The 25,570-nt window shown below is 37.3% G+C and overlaps 1 protein-coding gene across 1 annotated transcript in view; it reads left to right on the top strand.

The window, feature by feature from the left end:
• LOC108359545 (uncharacterized) overlaps positions 1–25,570 on the top strand; it is a 176,503-nt gene that overhangs the window by 77,827 nt on the left and 73,106 nt on the right. The window contains exons 6-7 of the mRNA XM_017611459.1: positions 2,491–2,569; positions 2,707–2,836. Of these exons, the coding sequence (XP_017466948.1) occupies positions 2,491–2,569; positions 2,707–2,836 (209 nt within the window). The remainder of the gene's footprint in view (positions 1–2,490; positions 2,570–2,706; positions 2,837–25,570) is intronic.

Here is a 25,570-nt window from a genome sequence, read left to right as displayed (position 1 = left end):
AAATACCTTTTACTCGCAGTAGTTGCGGAAGGCAAAGTAAATACTCTACGCGTGTTGCTATTGATCGGTAGTTTACGTACGCTTGCTGAAACTGGTTTATGCTTACTCACAATTGACCCGAACGATGAAAGTAGGGGATGGAAAGTATTTGCGCGGCGATCGGATGTCTTGTTGGGCCGTTTAAATGGAATTGCGCTGGAGTCTAATACATACATACATACGTACACTTGTAACTACCCAGCAAGGAAAGCTGCTAGTTGTAATCTAGAAGGGTACCAATTTGCGTTTCAGCTCAACTAGTTAACGTTTTATCCTTTTTCATTGTTAGCGACTGGTAGTTTTAACTTGGCCGTGCCATACGAAATGTCAGTTTTCCGCTCCTGCAATGGCCGACAGACCAAAGCTCTAGAATTTCTACCTAGTTTACTTTTTCAACGAGCAACTTTCCATAACAAACTGGTGGGGACTTCTATCCTTAAATAAGAGCTCACGAACTGGACTTGGCGTATACTACTAAGTTCAACTTTTCACTGCAGGGTACATGCATACATATTTATGTACGTGTGAATGTGCGTATCTAAAAGTGCTTTGCATGCCGGTACCGCTGCCTCTCACGCGCTCGCTCGCTCGCTCGCTTGCTTTCCTGCTGCCTACATTCAGCGCTTTGTGCAGTGGTGGCGGCTTTGGCAGCGCAGTCGACTGCTGTTGAGGCTGCCAGCATGTTTTGTGCTTTAATTATGCTTCGCCTGAAATTTAGGTCAAGGTGCGCCAAGGAGTTGGCAAGTGTGAGTGAAGAAGGGCGCGCAAGAGGGCGAGCTTTGTGGGATGCGCGTGGTGAACGAGTGAACGAGGGGCAAGGGCGTAAAGTTGCTGATGAAGAGCGATTGCCAGTGAATTGCGAGTCGACTGCTGGCTGGTTGCTGACTGCCTCACCCAAAAACCCAACTGAGTGCGACTCGACGTTGTGTTGGCATAAAAAAATGCAATGTTAATTTTAAATGTCGTTGTTGCTGTTGTTCATAGCTTTGTTTATTTGAACTTTTATTCTGCTCGCGTATGCAAAATGCCGCTGCCACACTTCGTGAAAATTCCAAAGTGAAAAGTTGGCTTAGGCGCTTTTTATGCGAATACTCACTCATTCAGTGGCGGCGGCGAATGCAGTTGTGTGCGCTCGTGCGCAACCGATGGCATTATTTGCGTATATGCGAGCGTACAACAATCGAATGTGAACTCAGCTTATTCACGGTTTCAATGGGTAATTTAATGAAAACTGCAATGCTAATACAATTTTATACTATGGGTGTGAGGACTAAAGGACTGGTGAAAAAGCTATGAGTCAATTTATGCTGAACAAATTTTATTTTGATTTACGAAAGTGGCAAAGGAAAGTTTTCGGGAACAGAAAAACTGTTATACTGTAACTGCAATCGGTACAAAAGTAACAGCTTTAACCAGATCAAAGCTTTTGGTGGACAGCTAGGTACACAACTGGGGTATTTTCAGATATTAAGGGGGCGTTTGGCAACGCTAACCATGTCTCTATGTGCTATGCGGTCAGGAAGCGTGGAGTGGATGAGCAGTGTGGATTCTAGAAGATTGTTGACTGTGGCGAGGAACTGGTCTTTGATAGAGGATGGGATAGGATGCCCTCAGGGCGGGGTACCCTCCTCTCTCTTGTGGCGTTTGGTAATGGACTCACTATTAGCAGAAATGCAAGACTTCGTTTACATCAAAACTAACACAGATGCTGTTCGTGAACTATCATCAGCAATTTCTGGTGGACTATGACCATGGTTATAAAAGGTTCCTATGCTAAACTGGCTACAAGGAAGGGATCTTAATACTTTTCTGAAGTTCCGTGCACATACATTTGGTTAAAAGGTTTTCAGAGCAGTCTGTTTCTTTTTGGCATCTAATGACAAACTAATTACTGTTGTCTCTTTTGGAAGAAAGTACGTCATTAGCTTTCGTACAAAGAAGCAATAGTGAGATCCATACACTCTCTCTCGACTAACTACAAGGCGCAATCTATGAGGATGATATATGGTAACTATAGGCATCATTGACGATCCACTGTGTATATCGTGCCTGCACGCTGCAGGTGTGCATTTAAAGCTACCCGCTTCGCGCGCTCCTCCACACAGTGCACACCTAGCGCCGTTATTAACTACAGCCCAAGGCCTAATGTACACTCTGATTCTTTTTGGGGATAGTATCTCGAATTATAGCAAAAATATCTTTATATAACAGTAATTTTCTTGTTTGAAATATTTTAACCATGAAGAAAAAAATATTTTGCATTAATTTGAGATAAATCCTACGTTTGATTTATGCAAAAAATTGGCATAATTTTTTTTTAATTCTGCCTCTTTTCAAATATGTGTGCGATATGTGGAAGCTCTACCAATTCTCTTGTGTATATTAAAGTAATCAAATTTCGCTGTGCAAATATTTTACAAGTTTTGCAATAATAAAATTTTTTCTTTGCAGTCATCATCGACACAAAAAGCGACATCGTCATAAAAAACCAAAAATTCTTGTGCAGGATCTGGAAACGCGTGTCGTCAAGGTACTATCACAAATACATACATACATACACGTAGCTATTAATAAAAAATACTTTTTCTTGCATTCTTCCTTTTATTCCACATCTGCTTATACCCACCCGCCGTTGCTCGTTGGACTTTGTTTTGTCGTCGCCAAAAGGTGGTCGATCCCGATGACCTGTCGCAGCGGGCGCGCTGGACAATCATTGTAACAGCGTGCCTGCTGCTAATCATGTGCCTCATGTTGGTGGGCGTGACGCTGCGCATGGCGCCCATCATCGATGACATGGGTAAGTGCGAAGTTTTAGTGCAAAGTTTTGACATACAAAATTTTTTTTTGTGAAACAATTTTAAATTTTTTTTGACTCCGTTATAATTCTTATGACTCTTTTATATATGTATGTGTAAATGAACGTCTTATGCGCTCTTCTCTTCTACTGTGCTACCCCTGTGTTGGCTTTGTTTCTTTAACTTTGAATTATATTATACTCAATTTTAAATGTATATTACAAAACCAAAACAAAAAAAAAAAAACAAAGAAGAAAAAATTATTATGTAGAGATCTTACGCATTCGAGCCAAGTACGTAGTGAGTACTTGAAACCAAAATATAAAAAAATTAAAATAAAGAAATAATAGCTCTTAAAAATTCTCCCACCTCTGCTATTGGCAATTGGCGAGAGTTGAAGTATTAAAAAAAAAAATGCATATCCAACCAATATGTCAGTCGCTGACGTGGGCCGTACACTTTCGTTAACGATCAGTCAGCATTGAACCAATAAATAATAAATAAATATTTTAACTCATTCACAAATCCATCCAAATGATGCGAAAAACTCCATGCTCGTTTTATATATATATCAGTGCGGAAAAAAGAAACATTTCATAACGATCTGCACCGAAAGATGATTTACACGTTTTGTTGCGTTCAATTTGTCATTGTTTATTTGTTTGAATTTGTATGAAGTCGTTTAGTCGTTTGATCTATTCCTTTCTGCTCAGATATGGTTGTTAAAACTGTCCCTTACTTTTCATGCTTTTTAAGTAGCTAAACATTAGGGTGGTTCTCTTAGTCTTGCAAAGCCTTTGGACGATGCATTGGAAAGCTTTAAATAGAAAAACCGGTTCTTCGCAAGACTCTGAGAATAACCCTATTATTTTTGTTTTCAATTTCCATATTCAAACGTTCTTACTAATGTTCTTCAACTACACATTACTCTTATACGGTGTTCACACGAAGCGATTTTACAGGCAAGTTTTAGTTGAAAGCAACAATCGCCTGGTGTGAACGACCTTTCAACTAAGCGCTTCCAATGAAGTTGGGCTGTAGCTAATTTTTGTTTCAACTAATGGCCTCTGAAATTGCCTGGAAAATCGCCTCATGTGAACACCGTTTTAGCTAACTCTAAATCCTTTTTCCATTTCAAAGTCAAAACATTTGTAAAAACGAAACAAACCCAAATCTGCTTAATTGCACTCTATTCAACCTAATCACTCCCCATCTAATCCCGCTCCCACTTCTACTGTTAAATTAGATTTACAAGTAAACAAAAAAAACACACAAAATTCCTATCAATGTATCTTTAAGAATCTAATTTCATGTTTGTTGTTTTGATTTGTTTTGTGTATATTCTCGAACTTAGACCGTACGAACAAAAAATACAAACTACCAAACCAAATTAGACATGCAAAATAACTGTAAGTACACAAATTTAGTCTGTAAGCTCTTATCAAATAACTAAACTATACTAAATACATATCTATTTGCTTATACAAGATAATTTTTTATAAAATTTATACATACAATACATATATATATTTAAAATAATAATTCATAAGAAACTCACCAGCCAACGGTGGTGGATGTACACTTTGAAAACAAAACAAAGGCAACTCTGAAAGCTTCGACAGTATGGGGAAAAGCTGGCAGAGGTTAGCTGTAAGAAAATATTTAACCCGGCATACATATAGCTTGGGTATATTAAGCCCCAATGTCGTAATTTTCTTCGTGCTTATTCTAACTTCGGTTCAATTGTAGACAACAGTTTCTAATTAGTTTTAATAAATTAAGCGATATACATATTTTCATATATTGCTACTCATGGAAAAAATAAGTTTTTAAAGATATTTAAGAAATTTTAGTGAATATCTTGGTACCTGTCGACACTTTTTACGATAACTTACCCATCGCTTTGCGGGTTAATGCACATTTTACCATAAAATTTCGGTATTCGATACATTGGCGGGTAATTAGTAAAGAGTACATAAAATTAACACTATGCGTAAAGCCAAGAAGCTACAAAGCTTATCATTGGAAATTCTTTGATTCTTCGATTCATGAATTACGATATTTATGAGGGTATTATAACAGCTTTAACTAAACTTTCACAAAAAAAGTAAAAAGTTTAATTCCAGTGATGAACTCTCAAATTAATGAGAGAGTGCTCTGAAATTTTTTAATGAAATGACGAATACATTCTCAGCTAATTTTTAGATTTTTGCACCGTTTTGTCCAAGAGTACGGGGGTTTTCAAGATATACCGTCAGTACAGTATTTTTGTTGAGGTTAAGAAGAGAAGCAACGCGTCGCGACGCATCGCCCTCTAGCGAAATCTCCTCTATAACGAGTAAATAAGCTAATTGCTTTCCATTAACTTTGGCCGCACGACTATTATTTTATTTCATCAACATTCCATCAGTAAAATTTTACAAAGACTTTTTGTCATAGTAAATCAATAATAAATAGGTTCCGGGAGGATTCATATACGTAAGCGAATTATTCAGCCAATATGTTGTCAAAAATTCCAGCCCCTCATCTGCAACCGGATATGGCTACTGCGGCTAGACTCAGAGCTTGATGGAAGTTTTAAGTGCATCTAGCTTTGTAATTGCTTTATGCCTATCTGGCGCAATTTAAATTTTCTTGTAACTGTAAAAAGTATATCCATGTATGGATGCTGTAAGACTCCTTTGTATACTGACGACCACGGGGAAAGCCAATCGCAATACGCCATTAATATTAAGCTCCAACTTTTACCTGTAAACACCAGTTCTGGAAAAGAACGATTAATTTAAAATTCCATCAAAGTGGCAGCTCTTACTGGCTTGGAATGTGCAAAAGTTTTGCCTTAATAACCGAGGTGAGAAACTGGTTGGTTCTTGAAATGGGTGTGTGATTTTTGCTAATGACTAGAACCTATAAAACCGCCCGCAGTTATTCTAAAACCAGAAAATTGATAAAAGTTTTAAACCCGAGACTTTTTAGTAATTCAATACCTATTCAACTTTGAATGAATTACGTAAGCTTTGCAAAGTTTAAGCTTGAAGCTTTGTTAAATCACTCTGCTACCTAAATAATTTACAAAACGCACTCAGACGGTTTATATCACAGCTAGCGGTTTTCCTATAAAATCAAAAAATTATAAATTAAAACCGTGCGGAGCTTTTTTCTATACAATTTCTTTACACAGGAAAAAAGCTCTCTCAAGCCAACACTGGCAGAAATTTTGTATGTGTCTTACATAAAAATTATATTTCGCTGAAAATTAAGACATCTGGGTTTGAAACTGGTCAACTTGTTTCGATGTATATTTATTTTTAATGACATTTCTATAGTATGTATGTATGTAAGCACATAAAGTATTAGCTTTTGAGTTATAGAGCTATATAGAATAAACAACTTTAACTTGTAGTTTTAAAAAATACTTCTTTAAAATAACGGAGTATATTTGGAAACAGTTTGTTTTACCCAAACTTTTGTACCCCAAGCTTTTGTTGGTTATAAAGGGGGGTGCCAAAAGCGGCGAACCAATTCTTCTTTGCTTTATTTTATCTAACAGATTGTCTCTATTTTTCTTTAACATTTTGTTAACTTACATCACTGATGGGCACTGTCTTGCGCGCGGGAAAAGCTCTTTTAAGCTTTATATATATGTGGTATAAACGCGTGCAAACTAAAAGCTCTCTCTACCCATCGCTGACTTTCATATAAGCTCGACATAAATGCTCAATATTGCCAAAAAGCAATTTAAGCAAGCTCTATTTGCAGAGTAAGCCAACTGCAGTATGGGGAATAACCTTCCAAGTTTGGAGATAAAAAGCTTTGCATATATATCCCCATTTTCATTAAGTTGGACAATACTTTTTTAAGCATCACCGCAAACCTTTACCACTCCAATGCGAAAAGCTGTTTTAGCTTCCCTACTCGCAAAAGCACATTTTCACAAGAGCAAAAGCGCCATTGAACTCACTCGAATCAAAAGCTCACTGCATCCCCTCACTCAAGCTTATTTGAGTTACAGATGCGCATTGCATTTGTGTTGAGTAATTTCCGGCGTAAAATCTAGGACAACAAGTCACATGTTGCGCGCCTATGTTTATGTCACAATTCTTGTTTTTGTTTTGCATGGGATGCTTCTTATCGATATGCAGCGTAACGATATACATTCTACATACATATATATACAACTTTTTATACAAATGTATGTAAATAGGCAAATGCGTATCAAAGAGAACCGCAAGAACCCGCCTTATAAAGAGCGTGAGAGAGTACAATTGCAATTGCCATTGTTGTTGTTTTTGATAGCAGCGCAACGCATCGCTTCCGTCAATTTGGCGTCAATTAGGCGCATTTGTGGTAGCTGCGAAATAGAAAGGTGTAATGTCGGCAAAGCGCAAAATTGAATTGAAATGTCCAACGGTCGTGGTCGACTCTGTGTGAATTGCCTTTCTGTTGAAGCTATTGTTTTTCAAAATTTACATTTCTTTTTTCTGATCGATTCATTTTGGTTTATTTTGTCACGCCCTTTGTTGTCTGCTTGAGTGGATCACGTCTGTGGGTTGTGGTTGCGGGTGTCCGTTTAATGGCAATTAATTAGTTTACAATTAATGTTGAATTGCCATTGCATTCAGCAATCACATCCATTAAACGTATTTGAAAATTAATAAATGTATGTAAGTTTGTACTCAAATATGTATTTGCAATAATGAATATACATATATGTAGGTTTTCAGAATAGAAAATTGTAAATTGCAAAATAGCTAAAGTGTTTACTGATTGATTTGGAATCGGGACGCTGAAATTGTATTATGCTATCCACTACAAGCTACATATTTATGTACGAGTGTATATATAAACAGAAATTAAATGTGTAAATTTTTGATGAAATCGATATTGAAGTTTTTGCCAGTGTAATTTTTTAAATTCATTTTATTTGTTTTAACAAGGAATACGTATTTCCTCTCCCCAAATCTGTAAAAAGTAAACGTTTTAATTTGTATAGAATGTAGTTAAAAGCTTACGTATGTATATACATTTGTGCATGCGTTCGCTGTGCGTATTGTGAATACCTGATGTATGGTGGATTTTCCAGGCCTAAAGCCAATAGGATCGACACACACCATCTAATTGTCGATTTCAAAGCCGCTCTCGACAGCACGACGAGAAGTTGCCTTTATGCCGCGATGTCTGGATTTAGTATCCCCGCGAAACTAATACGGCTGTGTAAAATGACGTTGAGCAATACCACCAGCTCTGTCAGAATAGGGAAGGACGTCTCCGAGCCGTTTGATACCAAACGAGGTTTCAGACAAGGGGACTCCCTTTCGTATGATTTCTTTAATCTGATGTTGGAGAAGATAATAAGAGCCGCAGAACTGAACCGCTCAGGCACAACACTTTACAAGAGCGTACAATTGCTGGCGTATGCCGACGACATCGACATTATCGGTAAAAACAAGGGCTACGTCTGTTCTGCCTTCTCGGGATTGGATAGAGAAGCAAAGCGAATGGGTCTGGTGGTGAACGAGAACAAAACGAAGTATCTCCTGTCATCACACAAACAGTCAGAGCATACGGGTCTTGGCACTCACGTCACTGTTGACAGTTACAATTTCGAGAAAGTAGAGAATTTCGATTACTTGGGAACCAGCATTAACACCAATAATATTGCCAGCATTGAAAGCCAACGCAGAATCACTCTTGCCAACAAGTGCTACTTTGAACTGAGTAGGCAATTCAGGAGTAAAGTCCTCTCTCATCGTATGGCGCCGAGGCATGGACAATGAAAGCATCTGATGAGGCGGCTCTTGGAGTTTTCGAGAGAAAGATTCTGCGAAAGATTTACGGACCTTTACGCGTTGGTGATGGCGAATATCGCAGACGATTTAACGATGAGCTGTATGAGCTTTACAACGATATAGACATAGTGCAGCGAATTAAAATTCAGCGGCTCCGCTGGCTTGGCCATGTCGTTCGGATGGACAGAAACGCTCCTGCTCTGAAAATATTCAACGCGGGCCGCGATGCTGGTAACAGAGGAAGAGGAAGGCCTCCTCTGCGTTGGAAAGACCAGGTGGAGAAGGACTTGGCNTTTACAACGATATAGACATAGTGGAGCGAAATAAAATTCAGCGGCTCCGCTGGCTTGGCCATGTCGTTCGAATGGACAGAAACGCTCCTGCTCTGAAAATATTCAACGCGGGCCGCGATGCTGGTAACAGAGGAAGAGGAAGGCCTCCTCTGCGTTGGAAAGACCAGGTGGAGAAGGACTTGGCNTTCAATTGACATTTCCAATTGGCGTCAGTTAGCACAGAAGAAGCACTGGCGTGCTGTTTTGGACTCGGCCTCACCTCGCTTAGGCGGTTACAGCGCCAATAAAGAAGAGAAGAAGAAGATATGTAGCATAGCCGCTGATGTGTTAGTGTAGTTGTTTGAAAATAGCAAAATGGCGATGACAATGCTGCTCGCAGGGAAGTATGTAAATGCATCTGCACGAGTAGTATTGTCTGTCATCACTATTGAGAACAGCAGCGTGCATGTAAAAAACACAAACTGGGAGAGGGAAGGGGCAGCAAGGATTGAGCTTAGGCTTAGAGAGGGATGGGCGTAGGGCGAGTTAATTTTCCATGTATCATTGTCAGCAGCTAAGCAGGCAAATTTCACATACAAGCAGATACAATGATGTAGGAGTGTAGTAGTAGAAGCGGTGATACATACATATGAATGTAGAGAGTTAGTAGATTTATATTTAGTATGTAGTAAAATCTTAACGGCAAGGTAATCGCATACAAATGTTCCCACTCAGTTGTTGAAAGACCAGGATTCGTATCATAAATATAAAATACTTTAGTGCGAAATGTTTCTCAAATTTGTGCCAAATATTTTAAGAAAAGTAAATTTAATGATTAATTTGTACATCCGATATTTCGCCCAAGCCGCACAAAATGTGTGAGCATTTTCCTTCTACTCGAATGTTGGCAGTCTTCTCCTATTTAGTTTGCAAATGTTTACTAATTTCTGTAAAACTTTTAAACACGAGTACCGTATTTGGCCATGGCTGCTAATTTTCAACCACTTTCCTCTTCGCTGCTTTAATGCAACCACATCGTTGCAACTTCTTGTGGCAGATATGTATACTACATATATACAAACATATTTAGTGCGTATTGCCAGGGTGTCGTTAATGTGCACGTGTAAATTAATTTAAATATTTGTCTTTTATATGAGAATATATGTATGTATGTATGTGTAGGTGTGGCTTCACGTGTATGCGCTCTCCTTTGTCGCCAACGCCAGCGCAAACAATCCGGTGAATATAATTTGATATGTGTTAAGTCGCTGTAAATTTTGGGTTGTGCAGATTTGCATTTCAGCGCGCAAACATCCTCCTACAAATTTGATTAACGGTAGTAAATATTCAAATATGTAGACATGTATGTACTTACATACATGGGATTTGTTCTGCAGTTTCATTTCTTTGCTTAAGTAACCCCTCCCTGCGTCGCACAGTGGGGCAAAAATATATGCAGCCAATCCCATTTTAGCAAATTTAATAAACTGCAATGAAATTGGCTATAAAATAAAAAATAGAATTTCTTCCGTTCATGGGGAGCATGCACCCATCTAAACAAACCAGTAAGTAGAGTTTGCTAAGCCAAGCAATTTTCGTGCGTTAAGATTTCGCATATCGCTCAAAGTACCGGAAAATGCATGAATTATTTTCGCATTCTTTAGAAAGCGGGGCAATCGCACAGCTGATGTCTTAAGGTTTCAAGCTTTTCTTCCGATCTGCAGCTTCTACAAAAGTCGTGATGGGGGGCGTAGTCTCTTGATTGCGATATGATAGCCCTACAGCAGTGCTCTTCTATTCTTATTGGTAAATATAATCAGCTTGTTTTATTCTACATACTGATGATTGACAAGCCACACGGGAATTCCTGTTGATTCAGCTGGAAAGGACTCAGGTCAAGTATTTCTTAGCCCGTAACCAGTTATAACACTCAGTAATGACCGGAACGCTTCAAGAGGCTGCTTCATTAAACAAGTAGGATAGCAGACAACTTTTGGAATTCCTAAGTGGTCACTTACCGAGGCCCAAACCGCTGCATGCAGATGAAATGCATGTCCTTACTTACCCTTTCTACAGACCCCCTTTTGCTCTTTGGCCTCACCTCGGCAAGTACGGTATGGTGTACTCGTAGTATGGACTAAGTGTTGTTGTTTCCTGCACGCGTTGTGTATTAAGAGCATTGATTAAGTAACTTTAAAAAATGTAATTAAAAAGATAACTATCTGTCAAAATAGTTGTATACATAGTAGTAAAAAAACTCCTATTGTAGTACTCTTGGCAGCACTGCCCTACAGCTCCCACTAAGGCTTCGCTAAGCAATGCTTGCGTCCGCCCCAATATACAATTTTTGTTTGGATTACATTTCAGTAAATAAAGTGTGAGTTTCGATTGATTTGAAATACAGTATTTTTTTGCTGACGGTGCTACGTAGCAAAAAAAAAAAAGATTAAATATTAAATATTAAGGATCTGTGACAGGCAACTTAACTTCAGCTATTTGTTCTCGGATTGAATTTTTGCTTATGCTTGGCATCTAAACCTACTAGCTATATACTCTCTGCCATTTCTCTCGCTCTTTCTCTCGGGGGTTTGTATCCTGTTTCATACAGTCAATCTGGGAAGCACGAGTATATTTGCGACTAATTTTTTTTTTATGTCTGATTTTATCAGCTGCTACTTTTGTATTCTTAAATGGAAAAAATATTGGCATATGTGTATCTTTGAATTAGTTTGAGAAGTGTTTTCTTCGTTTGGATGAAGGCTACCCACGACTTTCTCCAGAAGTCAGTAATGTGGTTAGGCTTTCCTCTGTGTTTGTGCGATCGATTTGTCTTAAGTCACTCAGGTCAACAAAATTTCAATTACTTTATGCCTAAACTAGGGGATTTGTTTATAGCATTTCGTACTCGTAAATCAAAATATTAGAGTTAAAGTATACATTTTGTTTATAGGAATTAAGTTTTAGCCCCAAAGCAGCTTATTTATAATACTTCTTATTTTGCCACACGATTTAGTTGAAACCAGTATCGGTAAAAAAAAACTTGCCTTTGTCACTGTTTTTAGCGCATAATTGTCATTTTAACGATAAAATCTCTTTGACACGGAACACAATTTTTATGCCAATATTTATTGTACAGTTTTTCTTTTTGCTTGTTTAACAAAATTATTACGAAACTAATTTTTCCCTTCAGTTAATGCAATTTATTCATACAAAGGGGTAATATTTAAAGAAACCTTTATGAAATGTTTGTATGATCCCCTATGTGGTATAACTCTCGTAATGATATATGTAATAATAAGCCACACACATGCAGATTAGCTCGCATTTTCTTAATACTCGAAACTGAGGGCACATTCTTGGGTGTTTACTAAAAGAGCCCTAATTGTATTATTGCAGCAGAAAAGCATAGAAGTGGAAGAGCAAAGAAGAAACTCATGAAAGTGCAGCCACAACAGACCAAAATAATTGAATACAAAATTAAGAAAAGGCAGCTAACAACAAAGAGCAGCTACAACACAAAGGCTGAAGGCAGCGATGCTTAGAGCCACCACCAAAAATATGGCCAACATAAAAGAAGCTAAGAAACTATCAAGAATGCTGGTTCAAATGCTGGATGCAGGCGAGCTTAGCTAGTTAGAAGTATATTAAGGCGCTTAAATTAAGTGCATCTCAATGCAAAAGCAGCGAAGCGGCATGAAGAGCAGGAGCTGTTATGAAAATATAAACAAGGAGGATAATGCAAAGGCGACGGACGCTTCTTTTATGCTAAATAATATGAAAAAAAGAAATCGAGAAGCTAAAAATAATGATGCAGAGGTGACTAAGATTCAATCGTTGGTAAGCGGAGAATAACAAAAGCACTAATAAACTAAGCAAGGATATGCATATTTGCAAGGCAGCGAACAAATTAGGTAAGAGGAGGTGCAATCTGCTGGTTGAATATGCGGCGTTTGTAAACAATAAACTAAAATTAGTGCTCTTTTCTTGGACCACAAGTATTTAAAGGTCGACAACTGGAATACGAGTTTGAAAATTTTTCATTGAATGTAAAACCTGCTTCGAAATAGACAATCAAAAGGTGACGAAAACCCAACTGCAAGCTTGAAGGATATCTTATAACGAAAAGCTACTTACAACGAAAAAGAGACATAAGAATAGGACGCAGCTTCGCTTTGAAATTTGAGTCGACCGTTGAATGGAAGACTAGTGCATTCAATGGCAAAAACAACAAAAATTTGCAACTACGTATCCAATAAAGTGCGCTCCTTTCGATGCTGCTGCTGCCGCCGCCGAAAATTCACATTGCCACGGCAACCAAAGCACTGAGTTGGAGTAGTGGAAAAAAGCGCGGCTAAGCGTAAACACAGCACTTCGCGGCTGCTTAACCATTTTAAGATGCGTCTTTTTATATTTGCATACTGGTCTAATAAACACGCGGCCAATATGGTCAAGCAAACGGATGTGAACGCAAGAAACCGTATATGCACATTTGTAGATCTCTTCCAGCACATGTCCACACAAGCACACAGATACCCTATCGGCGCTCGCTGAAAAGTTTTTTTCGGAAAAAAAAACAAGCAAAAGTTAGCGTGGCTATTTTCGCTATATTTGTTGTTCTTTTTTGCCACTTTTTTGCTACCGTTGGGAATTCTGCTGGCGTGCAAAACAGTTTTTACTCTTTATTATTGCAAATTGAATTTGCTATGTGGATAATCCCGCATTCGGTTTGGCTATCATTGCGGACTCTGTGCAAATTAAGTTCGCGGAGATTGGCGAAATTTCGACTGAAATGTATGTATGTATGTATATTTTTGCGTTTGTTCAACTTGGATATGTTTTGTTTTCTTTTCCAACTTAACGCAGCTCTAACAACCAAATGTTTTTTAATAATTTTCTGAGTTTAATTAAAAAGTTTATATTTCAAAGTTTTTTTTGTGGTAATAATGAGCGGAAAATCACCGCCCGCTCGAGGACATCAAAATGGACATATTTTGTGAAGCAAAACGCGAATGGAAGCATAAAATGGGCTACGGATTTAGGCCTGATAATAGACCACTTTACTATCGGGTTATACATCGAGATATATACATATCTTTTAATCAAATTATTTTAGTTGTTGTTGTAGCAGCACTACCAAGTCCAGTCTATTTCGGTTCAAGCTCAACTAACGGTAGGGTTGTTTCGATAGGGTCGGACCAAAGGGAGAAAGGTGTCAGCTGAGTTTGATTGAGCTGGCATGTGAAGAGGTGGTTGGTTTCGAGCGGGAAGTCTCCACATGCCGGGCACTTGTTGGGGATATTGGGGTCGAGTCTGGACAAGGACCTGTTGAGACGGCTACAGTATACAGTCCGTAACTGAGCCAGGGTAACGCTATAAAAACGGATTAAATCATTTCACTAAAATTTTGCATTCAAAAATGTGTGTTTCGCAAGGACTTCGTTTTTGTAAAATTAAGTTTTACTTTATGGCTTTCTTAGCCGGAAAGGTCGTCAAACTTTGGAATTTTCCATGGCTTTTACACCAAAGCTCGCCCAGCGACTATTTTCAGTAAAAGTAGATAAATAACAAATTGAATGTGTGTGTATGTATGAATAAATATTTTAAATCACTTTTAATTATTTCAAATGCTGATCTGTGACCATCAAGTTCAGTTAAAAATAAAAAAAACTCAAATTGGTACCTGGTAAAATTGAAATACTACTTACCTATATACAATCCAGACTTTCAGAAAAACTTGGCTGGGGAAATGAAGAACCCCAGCCGACTGCCGAACAGTGTAATTGAAGTTTGAACAAAAAGCCTGCTTTGAATCTGACGAGTACCTCGATAATATTTTCTATTTATAACTAAAGAACTAAGCTCAATGCTTCAAATTCAATGAAGTATCCAATTTTAGGCAGCTTTTAAACAAAAACAAAGGAATTACAATTCTTCCAACAAAGAATTGTCTGTTGATTTTGCTTTGTGGGAAAATAATTTTCTTTCAACTTGCCATTTCTACGTGGTAAAAATACAAGCTAGGAAAAATGAGAATGGGAAAGAAGGACGAATTGCGCCCGCAGCATTCGTGGAATGACATAAATACAAAAACAATAATAATAAACGCAAATGACTACATTATAAACCGCCTAAGGCGGCAGAGACAGAGAAACGGCGAGCAAAAATAGTTCTAAAAAAAAACACGCTCACAAAAATTCGCTACATTCGTGGTAGTATACAATTAAGGACAACAATAAACACAAACGCGAATTGGATTGCAAAAAATAATGGAAGAAAAATATGGCCACAACGCATTTAAATGCTACACCCACAGTGGTAGCGATTGCAAAGAAGTGGAAAGCAAATGCAGAGAAATTAAAGCATCAAAAACAACAACGGAAAACATGAAAAGGAAAAAAATGGAAAATGGAAAATGGCAATGGGCAAAATAACTAAAAGCCACAAGTGGCGCAGTAAGTCTGTGAAAGCGCGCGAGTATGACATTTTAATCTTCCCCGCAGCAACTGACAGCTGTGAGCTGATAGCTGATGGCCGCTCGTTTCTGGCTGCCACAAATTGCGGATAGCTTCTGTTGCCTGCTGCCTGCCTTTGCCTTTGCCGTTGTTGTTGTTGCCTGCTGCAACAACTCACTGGTGGTCGCTTAAGCCAATGGAGTTTGGTTTTCATCATTTAAAAATTCAGCAAACAAATTAAAAATACTATAGAAGCACGTACATACATACATACATATCTACCTATTTGTGCCTATACATATATATATATTTTGACTATGTATGTGCTTGAATACAAGTTGGTATACATGCATTTATTATTAAATCGGAGGAAACAAATTAGATATTTTATAATAAACGATTTAAAGTTATGCTTTCAAACGTAACAGAAGCAAGATTTTTCGCAATGATTTCAGTAAAATGTATATGCACCACCATTAACGATGATATTCTCATTTCCACGAGTCATATTTTTCACTGACTTCTGGTAAAGTTTTCGAGATTATTGGCTTCTAAATTAACTGAATTTTCCGTTAGAGCTGCTATGCCATCTAAATCACTTTTCTCAGATCCTATTTCTTTTATTTATTGCCTAGAAACTTTTAAGTTTTTTCTTGTTGAAACTCCATTTTGCTCTTCTCACTCTAAACACAAATGTTATAGTGAGAGAACCAAACCTCCTTTCATATTGTCCTTGGGAATCATACGCCTCTAATTCGATTTACATAAATATTTCTCTGTCTCCTCTCGGGCAGCATAGCATTTTGGCAAGAAGAAAATGGGGTGAGTTGGAAATAGGGTGGTTTAGGGAATTTTCTTTTTATACTTCATTAAATCACGCAGGATTTAACTTTTCAAAATCACTAAGCAATAACAAAGTATAAATTTCGTTTAATATTTTTAAACACCCAGGCTACACAGGATCCTACTTAATTATGCTGATCATCCAGTTGCCCTTAATCATCTTCTATCTTAATACAGTCAGCCTTTCAGCGTTAAAAAATGCACAGTATATCCCTATATTTTGACTTAAAATTATATTCCAGAATTACATAGCCGATACATGTGTAAAATTTTTACCAAATTAGCCGTATATTTTATATACATATATATATATTCTTTTTTATTATTTTAATATGTGACAATCAGGTGTATGAGAAAATATGCCGGAATAAAAGCATATGCCAAAGTTTTTTCTTTAATATCGATATCCTGTTATTGGATATTTGTTTTATAAAATGACAAATTTTCTGAACAAAGTAGTGCTATTTTGAATCTTAACAGGCTGATAAATTTATAATTGGTTAGTGCAACCGGGCATGAGAAAAAAAATTAATTTAAAATTTGGAAAGGTGGCAACCCTCTTATAGGCTATTTTAAGATTAGATTATAATCGTTTGCTAAATTTGATTTGACCTTTGACCGATTAGCAACCTCTTCAAAACCTATTTTGAAAAAAAATTCCTTGAACTTTCTGCGTTTGACACCCGTATTGTAAGATTTTAAGATGAAATCGCAAATCGCAGGATTGATACTTTCGTGTGGATTACTGCTCACTTAAAAACTTAAATTCATTTTCTATCTCAACTTCTGTTTGCAGGAATATTTTTCTTCTATTTATTTCCAAATCATTGCAAATGCTTAACGGTTCAGCTACGAGTGTAGTCAATCAGCGGATTGCATTGATTTTTGCTTTAATGAAGAAAATATCTTTTAGATGCTTTGTGTTGAGTGCATACCTACACATACATACATACATACATACTTATGTAAAATATTTATGAATGAATGTATGTATGCAAATCGCTTATTGTATGATTTAGAAAAATATTATCCTTCAATTTGATTGCAATCGGTGCGGTGTGGCGGAGCAACAAACAATACGAGTATGAAATCGCAACGAAATGTTTGCACAGCAGCTACACAAGCATGAAATGCGAAACAAAAGAGGCGATGATGGCTGTTGCTGCCATGGCCGTGGCAGCTGTTTTCGTTGTGTTACCACCGCCAGTTCAGAGATCCACTACAATGGAATCGTCAAAATCGTCAACTTCTCGCGAATGCCGGTGGCTAGTGGATTGCAGGACAGATAGAGGCGCCAGTTCGATAGCCTTGTGCGACGCTGCTGGGAGCACTGCCATCTGCGCTATACAAACACACTTGCCGCATAGGCATAGGTTTCCCACATTCAATTGTTTGTGCGCTATACATATTTCGTTTAAGTGTTCATTTTTTCAGAAATACTTTTTATTGTAATTTCCAAATTCGCGCCGTGTGTGTGTGTGTGTGTGTGAGCAAGCTCTGGCATGATGGCACAGTGTTTGCGCGTGCGGAAAATCTCGCTGCTTTGTTGGTGTTCACTGGCGCCTTTTGTATTTCGATTGTTTACCTATTTACTTCCATTCTGCAGAACTAAAGTCTATTTACTACTGTCTAATTCTTCACTCTGCTTCCAATTTTTTGACCACTAATTCATCGCTGATGGCAATGGGGGAACGACAGACCCTATCTAAGCGTTGCTTAGTTTTTTTTCCTTTCTTCATTTCCACGTGACGAACCCACGGTTGTGCTCTCATTGTTGTAAAGTGAGCCAAGGCCATGCGCCCAGCTGTGACGTTGCGCGGTGCTTTTCTGTGCCATAATTTTTTCACTCGCATTTTTTTTTTATTATTTTTTCCATTTTTTTTTCAACCACAGCAGTAGCAGATGTTTTCCGTTTCACTGCGTCATCTTCAATGCTTTGAGAAATTTGAAACGCCGACGCCATCGCGCTCAAAGGAATGCAGAAGGGCGGGAAAATATTTAGATATGTTGGAGTGCGGAGACATGCCGCGGCGGTGTGAGTGTTAACAAGTGTCTCTAACGGCAGTCTCCAGCTAAAAAAATATGCAAACATCTGTACATAAATTCAGGGCTTCATGCTGTGGCGGTGTATTTATTAAAAGGCACATTCACTTTTAAAATTCTTCTTCTTCTGCTTCGCTCAGTTGCTTAGTTGTACCCCCAGTGCGCTAGTACCAAGAAATTTGTTATTGAAATTAATGTTACTCATACGCCCGTGCGTACGCTGCCAAAGCCACTTACATACATTGTACATCTCTACAGACATGCAATATTTATGGCGCAAATAGTACGTGTGTGTGTGTGGCGTGTGTTTGTATTGCGAAAACTGCTCCCATATGTAACCACAGCTATGAATTTATCATTTTTTCAATTACGCGCCCGGCAAAAAAGGAAAAGGCAGATAAGTGTGGATGCGATCGAACAGTTTGCGCGTGTGTGTGTGTGTGAAGTTTCTGTCTTCGAATTGCATTTCTTTTAAATGCCATACAAACATTGTGTATATACATATATGCGAAAGTATTAGTTCTTATGCTCTTCCACTTATTTTACATTTCGCTTGCCTTTCCAAGGTTGCCAGTACTGGCGTAGGAATTATATGTGTAAAATGCATTTTGATTGTCGATGCTGCTGACAGGGTAGGCGGTAGCTATAATGTATTTTGAAATGATTTTTTAAGAATTTCATCAGGATAACTTGAAAGCATTCGAGGCAAGGAAAAGGAATGTGACCGTTCCTTTAGTGAATTGAATCTAGTAGATACTTTGGCTCTTCGTCGATTGCTGACCCAAACAAAATACTTATCAATAAATGTCCCTACTTTCATGCAGCGGGTTTCACCTTGGGACTATGCCGATCATATTGAATTTTTTTTTACCATAATTGATAAGAGTAGTATAAACAACTCGCACGTGCTTATTGGTCATTAAGTGCTCCGCTCCATACCTGAGCTTAATTATGTAAATAGTTCGGCAAATGTCCTCAGCAATATGCGCCGGCTATAAACGCGCGTGTCAAATTAACACCCAAGCAATAAATCATCATTTCTTCGATTTGCGCCCCCAAAGGGACATCGTCCGCAAAAAGGTACTTTCATAAATTGCTACGAATAAAAACAAAAAAAAAAAACGTTTGCTCGTTTAATGCCGAATAAAGCTGGATGGATACTTCCCACTGCCGCCGGTCAAAAAATTTAATTCACATAAAAGTGAAAATGGTCTGCTGAGTGAGAAATAAGGAAATCTAATGAGAAATGCTTTTAAGCAAATGGTTTTGTATAAAAAGTTAAAAATTTAGAGTAGAAAAAAGTTAAGGAAATGTGTGAAAGCGACTATACTTATTAGCGGTAAAACTGTTTTATTGATAACACAAAGTTATCGAATTCGAAGCGTACACTTTTATTTATTCTCTTTGCTTATGTTTTTTCCCTTTGCCATACAAACGTACATTTTTGTATTCGATTACCTTTGCTTTGAGCGGCTTTTGTTGATGAGATTTTTTCACATTTTGCGCGCAAACGAATATCACATTACAGCGTCCAAGTGTCAAAGAGAAATTGTGAATACGGAAAATTATGAAACAATACAAAAATATGAAAAAAAACGAAATACTCGTGAATTCATAGCAATCGAAAAAATTGTTGTCAAATAATCAGCTTTCCTTTAACAGGCTGGCGTGCATTGTTGCTGCTTCATTTGGAGCGAAATGCTTTCAGCTTCATTCTGCTTGCTGTTCAATTCAATCAGAATTGATTTTTGAATTTGAGATTTAATATTTGCGCTGAGTTAAGCTCATTATTTCTGTGCCTTTTGGAGCGTACTCAATGCCGTGTTCCTTTTTTTTTTGTTTAATATAATTTTTTGGCAGAGTGGCATGAAGACGCATCGTAAATGAATTTGAGCAAATATTAAAGAAATTTGGATAAGGCATCTCTGCTGTTTTGAATAGCAGTTGGTGTTATTTTTTTTTTCAAAATATATTGGGAAAAGATACTTGTTACGGCTCCAACAATTACGATGGCTATCAGTGAAGAATTTCAGATTAAAATTAGGCCTAATTCGACTTTGTATCTATGTAGGTCTTTTTTACCTGAAATTCTAATGCTTTCGTTTAATTTTATCGTTCATTTTCTAACAAATATTAAGGAGGCGTGAATTTTGGCGATGGAAACATTTAACTGATTTACACATCGGCAGAGAATAAAGCAAAATAAATAAAATGTGGAAAAAATGGCCTAAGTACATTTTAGGCTATTTTTCTTTGTTTAAAAAATGTTTATTACTTTTTTTTATGAAAAAATAGCTTACCATCTAAACAAAACATTATCAGCCCAAATTTGTAAGTTTGTAGAATATTTATGAAAATTCGACGACATATTAAACTTTGTTATCAGATTTTTTAGAATTTTTTTGAGTATGCAATTTTGTAGGCTATTAAAATTTTGTACTAGTTTGAAGTAGCTAGGCCTTACCATTGATTTTTGGCAATTTTTCGTTCACGCATTTTCTTCCATGAAAAATATATGTATTTGAAAATAGTATTTGTATGGACAAAATGAGCAACACCTTCCATAAAAAAAAAAATTCCAAAAATCAATAGTGAGCCCCAGCTACTTAAAACTTGCACTTCGTAATAATAAAATTGATTGCGCAGGACTCCATACTCAGAATGTTTGAATATGAAAGGGAATGGTTAAAAAGTCGCTTTAATTCCAACGGCCGAAGTAGCTCATACCCAGCACACAAAATTGCAAGGAATTTGGTCCTGTTAAAATAAGTAATAAAAAATTACTTTGTATGTATGTATATCACTTTAAATCTATTGCATGCGCCCTTACGTTTTCATTTCAAACCTCATAAATTGTTTTTAATGACTTTTGCTAAAATTTTAAAATCGAGACAAATTCTATAGGTCCATAGTAAATTAGTTCATTTATAGAACGGTGATATATTTAGATGTATTTTTTATTTGATTTTGTTCTATGCTTCTCATATTCACGTAATATTCCACTGTTCTGTCTATGGCTTCACTGTGTGTCTTTGTTTGTTAATTAAATTGCCTTCTGACGTTAAATTGCAAAATTGCGAACAAGTTCCTGAAAATATCCATCTGCCAACACATTACGCTTCACTTCAAGCAGCAGACATCCTCCTCCTCTCCTTTCTCCATTCTATCTCACTCATTCCAATACAGCTGTCCCCCTCTATCTGTCACTTGCCTTGATTTCTCATCTTTGGTGGCATTATTATTGCTGCTGTCGGCCGCTTTGTCATCTCCCATTTCAAATTTTCACAGCAAAGTACCACCATAAGGCGATCTATTGCAGCGAATTGTCAAGTCATTGTTGTTGCCTTCACTTCTGTTCCGACTCAGATGAGAGTGCTAACATTAAATACGTACATATGTACATATGTATCTAATTTCTTTTTTATTAACTTTATTTATTTTTCACTTACTCGACTTTTCTTCTTTCTTCTATGTGCTTCTCTTGTTCTTCTGGTTGCAACCTTCAACATTAATTTCGTTTGTTATTTTCTCTCTGCTCTGCTGTCTTTTGTCTTGTCTTGGCGTAAAGTTGCTAAGTTTGTTTGCATTTTTCTTCATTTGTTGCTTTGTTGTTTCTTATTTGTTATTTGTTGTTCTTTGAAATTTATTTTCACATTTTTTCTTACTCACGCATTGTTTTCCTCTTTGGCAAAGTTTTGCAATTAATGAATTCCGTGTGGCAAAGCAGCGTCCATGGACAACAACATTGACAATTGCATTGACAGCTTCAGTTACTTGAGCTGCACTCCGACTAACAACTAGCTGATTGACAGTTGAATTTATTGCTGCAACAAAGGCTAACAAACAACAACAACAGAAGAAGAAGTTGCGTCGTTTACTTTTTCTGAAGCTGAAGTGTACATACGGCGGCGGCACTCCGCTCGGACCAGCTCCAACCAGCAGCTTTGATGTAAATTGAGCTACTTTGCGCTTGCTGCTGCAAGCTCTCAAACGCCTTTCCTCTCACGTCACCTTTTTCTCCACTTTAATGAACCGGAATCGCATTGCAATGGCATTCGTGTCTTAACTTTTCAATGTTTTCTCGATATTTGAAGTTTCAACTGACTTCGCTGGCTTTTGTATGTCGATTTGCGAAATAAAACTTTAAAACTTTTTTGCACCTTTGCTGAAAATTGAGATCCAGAATATAGTAGCACAGTTTATTTGGCATTGCCATATTATACTTGCATGTTGACTTGTTAAGAATAGTTTCAAGTTTTCGAAAGAGATACAACAAATATATATGAAAAAAATGAACTGCGATAGTAATCAAAAAACATTTTCTATTTTTAATATTTTTTCTTATTTGTTCAATTTATAACCAGCTTCCGGAAACCTAAGTGAAAAAGAATAACTGCATAATAAAATTTACCCGATAGGCGCAGAAGTCGATATATTTGGAAAACCCGTATTTGTTGTCCGATTTGCTTGTTGTTAAATGGAAAGAAATAACCCAAAAATTTTGCCGTTAGGTGGCGCGGGAGTCGATTTTTTTTGTCAACCCGTAATAAAAGCTTTTATTTAAAAAATTGTTTTAAATTACTTGTTGTAATTTTTATTTTTCTTATTTAATGTTTAATATTTTTTTATAAAAGCCTAGCTCACTATCTAACAAAAAACATATAACGGGTGATTTTTTTGAGGTTAGGATTTTCATGCATTAGTATTTGACAGATCACGTGGGATTTCAGACATGGTGTCAAAGAGAAAGATGCTCAGTATGCTTTGAAATTTCATCATGAATAGACTTACTAACGAGCAACGCTTGCAAATCATTGAATTTTATTACCAAAATCAGTGTTCGGTTCGAAATGTGTTTCGCGCTTTATTTTTGTTCAGCGATGAGGCTCATTTCTGGTTGAATGGCTTCGTAAATAAGCAAAATTGCCGCATTTGGAGTGAAGAGCAACCAGAAGCCGTTCAAGAACTGCCCATGCATCCCGAAAAATGCACTGTTTGGTGTGGTTTGTACGCTGGTGGAATCATTGGACCGTATTTTTTCAAAGATGCTGTTGGACGCAACGTTACGGTGAATGGCGATCGCTATCGTTCGATGCTAACAAACTTTTTGTTGCCAAAAATGGAAGAACTGAACTTGGTTGACATGTGGTTTCAACAAGATGGCGCTACATGCCACACAGCTCGCGATTCTATGGCCATTTTGAGGGAAAACTTCGGAGAACAATTCATCTCAAGAAATGGACCGGTAAGTTGGCCACCAAGATCATGCGATTTGACGCCTTTAGACTATTTTTTGTGGGGCTACGTCAAGTCTAAAGTCTACAGAAATAAGCCAGCAACTATTCCAGCTTTGGAAGACAACATTTCCGAAGAAATTCGGGCTATTCCGGCCGAAATGCTCGAAAAAGTTGCCCAAAATTGGACTTTCCGAATGGACCACCTAAGACGCAGCCGCGGTCAACATTTAAATGAAATTATCTTCAAAAAGTAAATGTCATGGACCAATCTAACGTTTCAAATAAAGAACCGAAGAATTTTATGCGTTTTTTTTTAAAAAAAAGCTATCAAGCTCTTAAAAAATCACCCGTTACATCCAAATTCCAAACTTTGTGCAAGAAATATAAAAATTCGACAAACTTTCGCCAAAAATTCCGTGTGTTTATTCAGTCTTACAAAAAATGTGGTATGCAGTTTAGTGGCCCATTAAATTTTAATATAATAAAGTGCAAGTTTCAAGTTGCTAAAAAAATTCGGTTGTTTTTTATTATTTTTTTTTGCGCTGCTAAAGACTGTCAACGATGATGTTAATGCATACCTTGTATATCGTTTGTTAGACGATTTTTTTTACTGAATTTAAATGTTGAAATTCACATCAGTGATGATAGTTAAGTCCCAGATTAGCCCGCGATAGGTAGTTACCTCCTTCTGCCTGAATACTAATGAACCACTGCGCGAGCAGTGAACGAATACATAATATAGCTCAAGCCTTAAAGCCGAGTTTAAGAGATATCTTTGTCAGGATTACCAAATGAGATCTGTTCTCTAAAATCAGAGAATGTCAAGCCTGAATCAAAGACATTGGAAAAATTGCCCTTTTACGTTGTAAATCATAACAAAGCTCATATGAACATGTGTATTTGCATAAGAATTAAATATGTGTTTGGTACTTCGAATCACATTTATTGTTCATTCCAGTTACTTTGTCAAAATGTTAACCATATTTTGTGTTTTACTTATGAAAAAGGCAAAAATGCGGGCATGCCACAAAATTTGGTACAAAGTGAAAATGTGCTGTGGTGGCTTAGAAGTAAACATACAGTCCGCTGGAGGTAAAGGGCAACAAATTTGTAAGGCAAAAATGTGAAATATTTTGAAAAACAATAAACACTCGCACACATATGTACATACAAGCGCACACACCAACACACAAACTAAACGTGTACAAATAAATAAGTTTATGTCAACAAATGCCACCACACAGCAGGCGGCCGCTTGTGACAATTCCTGCTCCACTCAGCTCCTGCTCCCCACCAGCTCTCAACTCACAGCTCACGCACCAAGTCCAACTCGTTTTGATTTAAGTTGTTGACTCAACCCAGGCTAAACTATGCTGTAATGGCGTTGCCATCAAAGACAGCTAAGCTAATGGCATGCCATCAAAGGCACATTCCAAATAAATACAGAAAACACAACAAAAGCAAAACAAGCTGCAAAAACAAGAAGAAGCTGGCATTTAAATTATGTGTCTCTGTAGTAAAAATTCCCTTCTAACAAACAGACACACAAAAATGTTGTAGAACATTTACTTTAGAATCCATTCGTAGTACGCTCTGTTCGCTTGGCTGAGTGTCGAGGGCGGCGAGAAGATAGGATTCGAGTAAGTAAAGGTGCATTCGGTATTGTTGTTGTTATGTTGAGCTGCAGCGCGCATTCCTTTGCAAAAATATGTTTTTGATAAGCAGATGTTTACTCTCAGGTCCATAAGTTTTTCTTGACTTGATGGTAAATCTCTTGCTTTTGGCCAAGTGTAGCACGCAAGTAGAGCACGCCGAAGGTAAAAAGTCATAGTCTGTGACATACATATTTACATACGTATATGCCTCGCTACCTCAACACATCGTTAGAAGCCACAACATCCACGTCAGAAACACATATTTTTATGAGCAAAAAAAGGTTAGAGATTAGTCTTTTACGATGAATTTGTTGAGAAACTAGCAATTAACTAAAATTAGAGAATTTAATTCCACAGTGTTTTTACTTTCAGCAGTCTTTGGGCTGCTGCAATAAACTAGAGAGTAAATATATCATTGTACTTAAATTGTAATTAAATATTCTGC

The sequence above is a fragment of the Rhagoletis zephyria genome, unplaced genomic scaffold, assembly GCF_001687245.7.
Source record: "Rhagoletis zephyria isolate East Lansing unplaced genomic scaffold, Rhagoletis_zephyria_1.1 Rzeph_scaffold_00407, whole genome shotgun sequence".
NCBI lineage: Eukaryota > Metazoa > Arthropoda > Insecta > Diptera > Tephritidae > Rhagoletis > Rhagoletis zephyria.
Note: the sequence above shows the minus strand (reverse complement) of the source record. Positions and strands in the feature narration are given on the sequence as shown.